This window comes from Bos grunniens, chromosome 23 (assembly GCF_055505025.1).
Source record: "Bos grunniens cultivar Pamir isolate PY7600 chromosome 23, Bosgru_T2T1.0, whole genome shotgun sequence".
In the NCBI taxonomy this organism is placed as follows: domain Eukaryota; kingdom Metazoa; phylum Chordata; class Mammalia; order Artiodactyla; family Bovidae; genus Bos; species Bos grunniens.
This window is the reverse complement of record NC_141187.1, coordinates 51,253,905-51,266,649: the sequence shown is the minus strand read 5'-3', so window position 1 is coordinate 51,266,649 and position 12,745 is coordinate 51,253,905. Positions and strand designations below refer to the sequence as shown.

At 52.6% G+C, this 12,745-nt stretch overlaps 1 protein-coding gene across 4 annotated transcripts in view; it reads left to right on the top strand.

The window, feature by feature from the left end:
* Positions 1-12,745, top strand: part of CDYL (chromodomain Y like) — a 99,542-nt gene that overhangs the window by 62,229 nt on the left and 24,568 nt on the right. For all 4 annotated transcript variants that reach the window (XM_086370419.1, XM_086370417.1, XM_086370420.1 and 1 more), the window contains exon 2: positions 2,486-3,152. In XM_086370419.1, the coding sequence (XP_086226545.1) occupies positions 2,858-3,152 (295 nt within the window). In that variant the 5' untranslated portion in view covers positions 2,486-2,857. The remainder of the gene's footprint in view (positions 1-2,485; positions 3,153-12,745) is intronic.

Sequence of the window (12,745 nt, the reverse complement as noted above, 5' to 3'; positions counted from 1 at the left end):
CCCAGGCCCTGGGGGACCGGCTGGGGGGATCCCGTGGACCTTGATCGTCCCGGAGGGAGCACCCGCGACACGGGGACGGAGGAGGCCCGCCCTTCCTGACGAGACCCGGCGCCACCTTGAGGGGAACGGGCGGGAGGGAAACGGGCACCCCTGGTTCAGCCTCCCTCGTGCTTCTGGGGTAGAAATTGATACAGAAAGAAAATATTAAACATAGTTCGCTTTTACAAGGTAATCTCTTTAGTCCCTTAGATTTAAAACTTTTAAGTTATTGCTGTCATGAAATTGATTTGTGTGGAATTTTCCAGAAATACATGTTTTGGATGGCAATATTTACGCCCTTAAACACAACTCTTCACGAGCAAAGGAGTGGGAGAAGAGCCACTTTGCAAGCTCCACGCGCTGCCGTCTGGACCCTGTGGGTCCACCGAGCAGGCCTGAGGCTGGTGTGATGGGGGGTCATCTGCTGGGTCTAAAGTCTACCTTCTGCTGAAACAGGGCCTTTCTTTACCCTTCATCCTTGTTGCACAGAAGCAGTAAGGTGTTTTTAACTTCAGGCTTTTCTTTAGTTGTTATTCAGCTGCTCAGTCGTGTCCGAGTCTTTGCGACCCCCTAGACTGCGGCAAGCCAGGCTGCCCTATCCACCACCAGCTCCCAGAGCTTGCTCAAACTCATGTCCATCCAGTCGGTGATGCCATCCAACCATCTCATCCTCTGTCGTCCCCTTCTCCTGCCCTCATTCTCTCCCAGCACCAGGGTCTTTTCCAGTGAGTCAGCTCTATGTGTCAGGTGGCCAAAGGTTCTGTAGTTTTTGGGCTTTGATTGTCTGTGCCCCAGGTAGATACGCTGGAGGGTTTGAGGGGGATGTCTTGACAATAAGGGAGGTGTCCCCAGCTGCACTTAGCTTTTGCTGTTTGGGAATGCTGAGCATTCCCAATGGGCAATGCGTGCTGGGGTGGGCAGGTACACCGTTGTGTCATCTGGCCTAACCTGTGACTTTGCTGAAGACCTTGATGGTGGCTCAGACCTATGTCCTTAATTAAAGAGTTGCCGACTGTGTGGCTGAGGCCTCTGCCTACAAGGGATGAGGTGCCTGCTGCCACTGGGGAAGTGGGCTGGTGGTTTCTGTGTAGACCGGAGAGATAACAGCAGATTCTAAGTATTTCCGCAAGAACTTGGGAGACATTTATGTTAAATGTATTTTGTTCACATGAATCATAGGCAGTCTCCTACTAACATGTAGGACATTAATTAAGGTGGTGGAATTTGTCACAGTAATGGTAATAGCAATATGTTTCATGGCAAGGGTGCATGGATTGTTGTGGGATGTGTTGCTCGTGAAATTCAGAGATTAACAGCATCTTCCTTTAAAGATGTTGGCGTAAAACTAGTTAAAACCCAGTTTGAAAAGTAAATAACCTGATTACCAAGAAAGCGTTCGGTCCTCTGTTGACCTTTTGATTCTACCCGAGTGCTTCTGAGCAATACTTGGAGTACAGACCCCGTTTGCTCGGTGGGCTGGTGTGGACCGCCTGGCACAGACCGCAGCTCTGCTGTTTCTGGAGCGCCTGCTGTTGGTGCCACGATGCCCAGGCAGAGGGCGGGCGGTGCCCAGCACTGCCCAGTGTGACCATGAAACTGGCTCAGGCCTTCAGGATTCGTTAGAAAAAGTAGAAAGAGGGCCCTCTTTGAATCACACCAGAAAAATAACCAATGTGACTCACGTTCATCTATTCTGGGCCTAAAATCTTAGACTTTGACTTCATCTCAGGAAAACCATTAAAACCTTGAGTGTTGTGTTTCTAGACAGGTTGGCTCCAGAGGGGACAACCATTTACATCACCTGTTAACAGTTTTTTTTGTTTTTGATGTTCCGTTTTCTCCTTGGAAGAAAAGTTATAGCCAACCTAGACAGCATATTAAAAAGCAGAGACCTTACTTTGCCAACAAAAGTCTAGTCAAGGCTGTGGTTTTTCCAGTGGTCATGTATGGATGTGAGAGTTGGACTATAAAGAAAGCTAAGTGCCAAAGAATTGATGCTTTTGAACTGTGGTGTTGGGGAAGACTCTTGAGAGTCCCTTGGACTGCAAGGAGATCCAACCAGTCCATCCTAAAGGAGATCAGTCCTGGGTGTTCATTGGAAGGACTGATGCTGAAGCTGAAACTCCAGTACTTTGGCCACCTCATGAGAAGAGTTGACTCATTGGAAAAGACTCTGATGCTGGGAGGGATTGAGGGCAGGAGGAGAAGGGGACGACAGAGGATGAGATGGTTGGGTGACATCACTGACCCAATGGACATGAGTTTGAGTGAACTCCAGGAGTTGGTGATGGACAGGGAGGCCTGGTGTGCTGCAGTCCATGGGGTTGCAAAGAGTTGGACACGACTGAGTGACTGAACTGAACTGATGTTCCATTATTATTAGTTACCCTCACAGTTTATTTTTCAGGTAATGTGTTCATGCTTTTCTCTTTTCCTCTCTAAACAGGTTGAAAGGATCGTTGACAAAAGGAAAAACAAGAAAGGGAAGACGGAATATTTGGTTCGGTGGAAAGGCTACGACAGCGAGGACGACACCTGGGAGCCAGAGCAGCACCTGGTGAACTGCGAGGAGTACATCCACGACTTCAACCGGCGCCACACCGAGAAGCAGAAGGAGGGCACCTTCACCAGAACCAACCGGACCTCCCCGAACAATGCCCGGAAGCAGATCTCCAGATCCACCAACAGCAGCTTCTCCAAGGCCGCCCCCAAAGCCCTAGTGGTGGGCAAGGAGCACGAGGCCAAGAGCAGCCCACTGTTTGCCGCCAGCCAGAAGTTCCGGAAGAGCCCCGCGCCGGGCCTGGCTGCCCGCAAGAACATGGACCTGGCCCGGTCGGGCATCAAGATCCTCGTGCCCAAGAGCCCCATCAAGAGCAGGACCGCGGTGGACGGCTTTCAGGATGAGAGCCCCGAGAAGCCGGACCCCGTGGAGCAGGGGCCGGAGGACACGGCAGCCCCGGAGGCGGCAGCCGAGAAGCCGGTCGGGGCCCTGCTGGGCCCGGGGGCGGAGCGGGCGCGGATGGGGAGCCGGCCCCGGATACACCCGCTGGTGCCGCAGGCATCCGGCCCCGTGACGGCGGCCATGGCCACAGGGCTGGCCGTAAACGGGAAAGGTGAGTGACGATCTCAGAGGGGCGTGGGGGTCCCCTCACTTCCGTGGTTCTGCCCCGGAAGGCAAGCTGGCCGGCCTGATCCCGGGGGCTTCCACGGGCCCTGCTCCGGACAGAGCAGGTGTGTCTGTGGGAACCCTGGAGAGAGTTCACTGGCCCGTCCTCTCTTTACCGGAAGCCTGGGGCGTCGGCCTCTGAAGTCAGCACTGGCTCTGTCCCATCGGCTGCCCGCGGGCTAGCCCACCGCCTGCGGTTGGTTTAAACAACGCCCTCCTCTAGGTAGGTCGTGGCTGGTGTTTCTTTAGTTTCTGCTTTTATGCATCTTAACACACTGGGTCTCATGTTAGGAATCCATCTGAAATTTCAAAGTGAGCAGTATTGATGAGAAGTCACGGTTCTTACTGTCCCAGCTCATCTAAATAACCAGAAATGCCTTTCAGTGAGGGTATCGACCACAAATAGAGCCTTTGGGACTTCGGGGGGGTCTCTCTGAAAGGGGGGTCTCTCTGAAACAGCTGTTGGGATCTTTATTTCAGAGAAGGGGTCCGTTCAGCACGGATGCTGTTTTCTGTTGTTTTTACGCCGTTCTTGCCCCTGGACTGTGCAGCTCAGGTGGTCATCCTGTGGGCTGCCCGACCGCTGGGTCACACATCTGGGCATCAGCATAGACGGCTTCCCTCCCAGCGCTTTCCCCAAGCCTGGTGAGCCACCACCTCTAGGATTCTGCTGCATCTTCTCTGATGTAAGCCTTGCCTCACGGTGGGTCCTGGTGCCTTCTCACCTGCCACGGCTTTCTTACCGGTCCCCTTGCTTCTGCCCTCTGAGAGCCCCTATCCACTTCCCATCCGTTCTTGAACGGGACAGGCATCCCCAGTTGCCAGATGGGTTGCTCCACCGTCGCCTCGGTCAGCAGGTGCCTCCGAGTCTGCTGGACCTCCCCTGCCTGCCTGCTGCCTCCGGGGCACCTGCTCTTCTCTGCCGGGAGCTGCCCCGGCCCTCCCTCACCTCGCGGACTCCGGTCCCCTCTGGTCTGGGACCCACTGCTCCCCCACCCCATCCGTGGGCAGGACTGGGGGCGCCCCTGGACTGTGTGCGTGTTCCTCGGGCCACGCTCAGTGGACTAATGCGGAACGGGGCACAGTAATGGCGTGGGGGGCTCTGCTCCTCTGAGACCCCACTCGGCTGTCTTGCCGTGGTGGGTTCCCCCAGCTTGGTCTTGAGGCCTGGATCCCAGGGAGGGGGACAGGCTTGTTTGTCTGACGCGTACTTTGCCTGGGTGCTCTGCCCCTCCCTGCCCTCGGCCTCCGGGAGCTTGTGTGAGCCACGGGCCTTTAACTCGGTCTCAGGAAGGGCTGTAGCGGTTCGGGGGTAGGCGAGACCTGGTGGTGGCCGATAGAAGGCTCCATTTCATGGGGAGGTCAAGTCGCAGAGCTTGTGGGATTCAAGCAGAGTGGGAATCTGTGCTGTTTCTCAGTTCCTCCTGTCTTGTTCTCTGCACCATTGCTGGCTGCCCCCGCCAGATGGACAGACGGATGCATCCTCCTGCGTGGCAGATGCCGGGCCCTGCTCTGAGCCCGGCTCTGCTGCTGCAGATGGGGCCTGGGCCTGCGGCAGACCCTGTGTGGCCTGTGCAACGTGGCCTGTCACCTGAGAACGGTTTTCACATCTTCCGATGTTTGAGAAAATCAAGAGGAATAATACTTCATGAGCCATGAAATGTAAGAAGCTCTGATTTCTGTTTCATAAAGTTTTATTGGAACGCAGCCTTGTTTGTTCACGCTGATGGTCTGTGTCTGCCTTCCCGCTGCAGAGACAGACTTGAGTCACTGTGACAGAGCCCACGTAGCCTGCGGGCTGAAGGGGGTACACACTCACACCCGCCCTGGGTTACACACACACAACACACGCACTCTAAGACCTGGAGTCACTGTGGCAGAGCCCACGTAGCCTGCGGGCTAGAGGTACACACACACACACACACACACTCACTCTAGGTTATATAGACACACACGTGCGTGCACACACAGAATCTCTGTGACAGAGCCCGTGCAGTCTGCGGGCTAGAGGCACACACACACACACACACACACACACACACACACACACACACACATCCCGCTCTAGGTTCACACGCCACTGCTCTAGGAAGACACATATACAGAATCCTCGTGACAGAGACATCGCCTTTGAACTGAAGAAGGTGTGTACACACACACACTCACACTCATTCACTCATTCGGCCTTGGTCTAGGCAGCCACGGTCCCGGTGGGCGGACTCAGATTCTGTGGTTGATCGTCCCAAACTAAAAGCTGTCTTGACCCTTCTGTTTCAACGTGCTGCTCTTGGCACAGCTCTGCAGGGTTGGCTGCCCTTAGTAGAAGCCTTAAGTTCTGTGCAGGGTGTGCTGTGGCTTCTATTTGAATTAAAAGTTGGTAACTTCTTTTTTTAGTACTGTGACCAGTTCAAAAATTTTCTTCAGTATCTGTAAGGGTGGCTGTGGTTAAAACCACAAGGGGCATGTAAGCGTAAAATCTCACAGGCCTTTCATCTTGTTCTGTGGGGGTGGGTGGGTTGGGGTGAGAGTGACTTACTCCCCAGGGCCCCTGGAGCGTCCTCCTCTCTTGCCCCCTCAAATCCACCACAAATTGAGACCCTCCCCTCCGTGCAGATGGTGGGGAGGCCAGCAGCACCCTGGGAGTGTCTGCAGGTCCGCGGTGGGCCCGGCTTGCAGGGGTGTCGGGGCTGCTTGTCGGGGTCGGGGCGCCTCGCCTCCCGTCACCCTGATGCGTAGAAGGCGCTAGACTTGGGCTCCAGGAGGGATCTTCTCTCATGGGGCTCAGTGCCCCGCGCCCCTTGGCCAGAGCCAAGCCTGCGTGTGGCGGGTGTGAGTCGGGCAGGACAGTGCTCACTGCAGGAGAGCTGGCGTCATCCTTTGTGGCCCCGTCCCCGGGTCATGCTCACGGGAGCGGGTGCAGTTGCAGAGACAGGTCCATGGGCCAGAGCACAGAACCTTCCAGAAAAGCCCGTGCTCGCCCTTGGCGTGTCTCTTTCACAACAAGCTGGGCTGAGGCCCTTCTGAGGAGTTGGTCCGCGTTCGCACATTCTTAACACAGGGTTAATTTTAGAGCTGCACCAGAACACTGATTTGTTTTTCTAAAACTAATTGAAGCGCTGCTCGTGGAGTCATTGGGAAATGAACCATCTCCTATTCAAAACATTAATCGTGTGGGGGGATATTTTTGCTACCAAGCACAACAGATATTTAAATGTCTGTTACCCAAAAGAGTAAATGTTTCTGGAGAATTTTAACACACACACAGTGACTCTTACAGACTAACCATATGTGTTTAGTTTTTGATGATTTTAAGTATGAAACAGAGGTTTAAAAGATGAATATATTGCTTTATTCAGAAATAGAAAAAGTTTTAAATTTAGGCAGTGCAGCTGTCTTTCTAGTCTATTTTATTAATAAGTTAATGATTCTGTTTTTATGCTCTTTAAATTGCCTGGTGAATCCTACAAAAGCAATTGCTTTTAAAAACTATATTATCATTACTTTGTTTTTTGTGAATTCAAATATGTTGTTGATCACCATTCCACAAGTATGACTTTGAGAAAATGTTATTAGCAAACCTTTTTTTCTAATGACATCTAAACTTTATCAGTGTTACTGTGTAGGGTTGGCAGCTGGATTTTAAGTCCAAACTCATTGGTAAAGAACATGCCTGCCCATGCAGGAGATGAGAGTTCATTCAGTCCCTGGGTCGGGAATATCTCCTAAAGGAAGGCATGGCAACCCACTCCGGTATTCTTCCCTGGAGAGTCCCATGAACAGAGGAGCCTGGTGGGCTACAGTTCACGGAGTCGCAAAGAGTCGGCTACTAACAACAGGTTCAGGAGGAAAGTGACTGAGGAGACACCTCAACGGACCACGTTTTCCATCTCGTGAGCATTTTCATTCAAAGCAAGGACCCGGGAGGAAGCGTGCTGCTTCCAGAGAGGTGCACGTAAAGTCCTGCGCTGAGTACGTGAGACAGGTGATGGGCCCTGGCCCCTGTGCCCGTCAGGGAAGCCCAGAGCTCCTTTGTCAGAGGCAGCCTGGGGCTGCTTACTGCGTAAGCGTGGGAAGCACTGAAAGTGGGGGCTGAATCCCAGGGAGGTTAAGAGGCCCGGAGACTGGGGTGCAGAGGGGCCCAGCGGGGCCACCGCAGGGAGTGCCCGCAGGACAAGAGGGCGTTTGAAGCCACACAGCAGCAGACAGTCAGTTAAACGTGCGCCCAAGGGTGCGACACGAGGGATTTCCCTTTGAAAGCAGCAGATGTCGGTTGGCATCTCCTGTCTGACGGGCCCCCGCGTCCTGGACGCTCCCAGCCGCCTGGACAAGCCCGGGTCCCTGCGGGAGGAGCCCCCGCCGGACCTCTGCACTCTGTGCTCTGCTCCTGGGGGACGCCCCCCCTCACTCTCCTGTGGTCTCTAGGGACACTCAGGGATACCTGGGACTCGGGGCAGCATTGACCAGTGAGCCCACTTCGGGGTCCCTGTGACCGTGTGGTTTCTCTCTCTCTTCCCACTCTCTGTGGTGTCTGCTCCCGTGCCTGCAGTTCTTGGGGTCGTGGTCCCCAGAGCAGCAGCAGCAGCACCCGGGCACGTGCCCAGGCCCCGTCCCACCTCCCGAACTGGACTCTCGGGGGCCAGGGTGCCTCCAGGGGGCTCCAGTGCCATCCTGTGCTGCTTTCCTGTAACTTCGTGGTTTTGTGGAGCAGGATGGGAAATAATTGTCCGCTAATACTAAGTTCATCTAACTGTCCGCTACTTTATTTTAGGTTCTTATAGATTTAGTTCCTATTCAGTCTTGATTAAAATTGTCTTCAGGTGTTCATAATATCTTTTTATTAAGTATTTTAACAGTTAAAATTTTTAAAGAACAGGAAGACATAAAGTATTGGGTTGGCAAAAAAAATTCTGTCCGGTTTTTCTGTAATACCTTAAAACATCTCAAAGGGAAAAAAAAAGGTAAAAGTCCCGCCTCCCCCATCCCATCACCTCCTCCTCTGAGAACTGCTGCTAACAGTCTTTTCCTTCCAGAAACTATACAGACATGCGCATCTTTTAAATGCATCAGTGGGCTCCTGCTTGTCTTACGGTTCTGCCACGTAGGTTTCTTTTTTAACTTTATGATACATCTTGGATGTGTTTTCACACTCAGGTGAACAGCTCTCCATCCTTATTGTGGTCGTGGTTATTGACGGCGTGAACGTCTCTGGTGACGCCTGCAGTCCAGCGGTGGCGGTGGCGGTGCGCCTCTTGGCAGGGGGCGCTGTGCTTGGGCCCCGGCGGCCCTGCTCAGCGTCCCGGGCTCTGCCTTTAGGTGCGAGCCTGGCCTCAGGCGCGCGCACGGGCGGTGGTGGGGCCTGTGTCTCGGAGCATCCTTTAGGGGAGAACCACATTATATAGTTTTTTTCCCTGTAAGTGAATATATTTTATTGATATCCCTGTCTTAATCCATAAATAAATAAATCCACAAGTTATCCATAAATACTGTGAATGGGACAAGTACCCTGAGCGGAACGGGACAGTGTACCATCAACCGCTCCCCTCAGAATCCCGATTCCTTCCCCAGAGGGAACGTTCATGATGTGACGTGTGTCAGTCCAGATGTTTTTCTGTCTGCTGGTACTCTTCAGCGTGGAGTCCTGCCCCATAAACGTGCTTGGGTTTGTCTTTCTCACTTGACGTCACATCTTGGAGAACTTTCTATGTTAAGATTCATATCTCTGTCTCACTTCTTTTTAAGCTGTAAGCTTGATTTTTTTTTTTAAATATGATTTCCGCCTTACGGGGCTGCTGGGAGACAGTGCTGGGAAAGCACTCTGCCCTTGATCCGCGTGCTCACCGTTTTCTGTGCTTTGCCTCACTTCCTCGCTCCCCGCCCCCCGCGTGTGTGTTTATACCCACGTGGACGCACGTGTAGACATGCGGCTCTCCTGAGTCGTTTGAGGCTGTACACTTGCTGCTGTGAGCAAGGGTGGATGCAAGGGCTACAGCGGACCTAAGGTTTTGAGCGATGGGTGCAAATTCATCTCTAAACCAACCTGAAGACCAGGTGCCCATTCACCTGTTAACTCTTCATAAATCTACCTGCCTGATGAGAAGGTAGAAAATGGTATCATTATTTGTTACAATTGCCTGTTTGCTTTCATTTTTCTGTTGATTTTCTTAATATATCCCTTGCCTATTGGGAGGGGGTGGGGGCAGAGGGTGGCTAGTTTAACTTTTTCAAAATGTGAAGACTTTATATCCACGTCAGCCTTACCGGGGACCACGCTTATCTCGTGTCTGAGCCCGAGTGTGTGCACATCCTCCTGGCCCCACACAGGACGGGGGCTCCCACGCCAGCGGGTAGTGTGTGTGGGCCTGTCTGGCGTCTGCCTTCAGGGGTTTACGGCGGCTGATGAGAGTCCCGGTGCCTTTTCTCCCATCACCTGCTTCATCCTGAGGGGGGTGCGGTCAGGAGCCTTTAAGTTTGCTTTTGAAAATTAAACACTTGGCTCCGTCTGGGTCAGGGGTGAAGGCCATGGAGCCTGAAACGCGTCCTCTGTCTGGAAGCCCCTCTCTTCCCCAGGGCTGGCAGCTCGAGTGGGGGTCCACTTTCGACAGCAGCCTTCTCTCTCCAGCCCACGGGACTGATTCTCCTGATAGCTGTCGTCATGGCAATTTCTGGGAGTCTACAGGGATCAGAGCCTTAACAGGAACAGTCTCTGGTTCTAATTCAACCCTCAAGTCAAGTAGTTAACGAGACGTGGTGTATGTCAGGAGGCATGCTCACAATTGTGATTGTTCCATGGGTTTTGCATCTCATCCCGTGAGTGAGTCCACCTGTCATGTGTCAGACGGGGCGGCAGGACTGAGATGTCAGCGCGGTGCTCGCACAGACAGTGGTACCACGAGAGGTGGGAGAGTGTAGGACGGCCGGACGCCCCCTGACCTCGGCCTCCAGGGGACCCCGCGGGCTTGTGAGAGGGGCGGTGCGGCGGGAGCAAGGCTCCTCTTGTTCCCTGTCTCCAGGCTCTTGGCATTAAGCCTAATCGCCGTCACCACGGAGGAGGACAGGTTAACTGTGCTGCTCAGTTTTACGAATGAGAAGTTGCTGTAACTGCCAAGTATTCCCTTTTAGTACAGGTCTTGGAGTTTTGGAAACCATGAGATAGAAATGGTATAACCGTTTCTGTATATAATGTGGATATATAACGGGGCTTGGCATACAGCCAGGGGAGAGCCAGCGTTGGGGGTGGGGTTTGAAATCAGGTGACCAATGCTGGGTGGCTGCTGCTCAGCCTGAAGTTACCTGGTTTTTAAAATATTGTTAGCTCACATAAAAATTGGACCCAGCTTTTCAAGTCCAGCAGTGACATAGACACATTGGTGTCTCACGGTGGTTGGTACTTACTTACGGTTGACCCTTGATGACCACCGCGGGGGTGTTGGGGGTGCCAGCCCTGCACACAGGTGAACGTCTGCGTGTAACTTACAGGTGGCCTTTGTGTCCTCAGCTCCTTCGTGGCCACAGTTCTGCCGTGTCTGCAAGTGGTGAATTCTGAGGTGTTACACAGCAGGTGTGTGTATGTAGACACCGCACAGCTCTATACGTTCATCCACGGGCTCTTAGGTTGTTCCCTATCTTGGCTGTTGTAAGTAACGCTGCTGTGAACAAAAGGGAGTGTGTATCTTTCTGAGTTAGCGTTTTTATTCTCTTCAGATAAATACCTAGAAATGGGAATTGCTGGGTCATATGGTAATTGTACATTTTAAATTTTTGAAGAGCCTCCAAAATGTATTTCCATAGCGGCTGCACCTGTTTTTAGCAAAAGTTGTTGATTTTAGAACTTTGATCGAAGGATCCAGTCATAGTGGGCTTTAAAGTCCTCATTAATAATCAGTGTGAGAGTGCCTCTTCTAAGCGTTGAATAGACTCTCGGTTTCAATTTTGAGAAAGTGGTTTTGTGTCTTTAAAGATGACATGGCTGTTAATATCAAGAGGGAAGCAGTTACTGGCTTGATTTGTCTTGCTTCCCCAAGTACAGAAAGGAAGCCTGCCTCTTTCAGCGTGTGTTATGGAAAGGTACAGAGGATCATAAGATTGTTGGAGGGGACAGCCAGGCGGTGAGGACTCTGAAGTTAGAAGTAAAAAGCTGAGATACAAGAAGAAGCTTTTGAGCAGATGTGTAGGTGTCTCAAGGAGTATGAGTGAGTTCTCATCATTTGAGAGCGTAGAAGTTACTCTACTCCCCGAAAACGTCAGACTCTTGCTGGGGGTGGTTGAGAAGCAGCAAAACCACGTGTGATTCTGGGGATGTCCTCTGTAAGGCGGTCCTGTGAGCCAGGGTTGTTTGTTTTATTTTTGCCTTCTCTTGAGTTTGGGGAAAATAAGCAGCCCCAGTATTGACCCTGATATTGTGTGATCAAAGTCAAAATTATATGGTTTCAAGATGAATTTTTTTTTCTCCTAAAACTACCATTGCTTTCATTTGTTTTTAATCATCATATTCATTTTGAAGTTTCCAATACAATTAAGACAGCTCAGAGGGGAGCCTAGGCTATTGTTTGTTCGTTTGTTTTCAAAGCGGGAGAAATAGCGGTGGAGGTGGCCAGGAGGAGCGACTTCCCTGGTGAGGGGCTGTGGAGGCGGCTGGGCCTCACTCTTCACAGGAATGTTACACCTGCCCTCAGAGAGGTGTGTGCGGGGTGCAGACAGCGTGATGTCAGGATGCGCGCGCGCGCAATTTCCCGTCGAGCTGGGGGCGCTTCACCCCTCAGCCCCGTCAGCAGCTGCCTGTGTCTGCTCCGCTCGGATCAAGGAGAGAGGTCACTTACAGGTGTCTGTCTGGAGCAAACGTGGCTTCTTTCAAGCAGCCCCAGAATCGCTTTTTTAAGTGAATTGTTTCTAAACACAGGCTGTGATTCTCGTCTTAAGTGGTTCACTTCGGTGATTCTATGACATTGCCATACTTCTTGCTTTTCACCGAGGACGCAAAGTCTGGTTGAATAATTCTCGGCTCGGAAATAGTCCTCATACTGAACGGTGATCCCCTTCAGGCCTTCCAGGGGATTCCCTCTCTCCTGGGTCTCGCTTGGTGAATACTCTGGACCAGAGAGGGCAGTCTAGCCTAGGGGGTCAGCACTCTTCTGCTGTGAAGAGCCAGGTGGGAGGTGTTGTGGGCTTTGGGGCCAGACGGGCTCCGATGCCACACTTGGCTCTGCTGTGAGGGGGCCGCCGGCAGCGGAGATGAGACGGGTAGCTGGGCTCGTGCCTGGGTCTGGCCTGAGGGTGCTGTGGGCAGGCCCCTGGTCGCCCATCCGCTGGCCGCCAGGCTCTTTCCTCCTCGCCCTCACCAGCCCCTTCCCCTCAGGGAGCACAGTCTGGTATCCTAGAAGCAGGGCCCTCACCCCTGATGGTCCTGAAAGCATGTCGACCTTCCTCACATCTCCACGTGAACAGGACCTGGCGTGACATTCCAGTGGCTTCTAGTGATCTGAGAAGCCCTGTGTGTGCTCTGTGCACAGTGCCTGAGACAGGCCTCTGGGGGGGCTATGATGT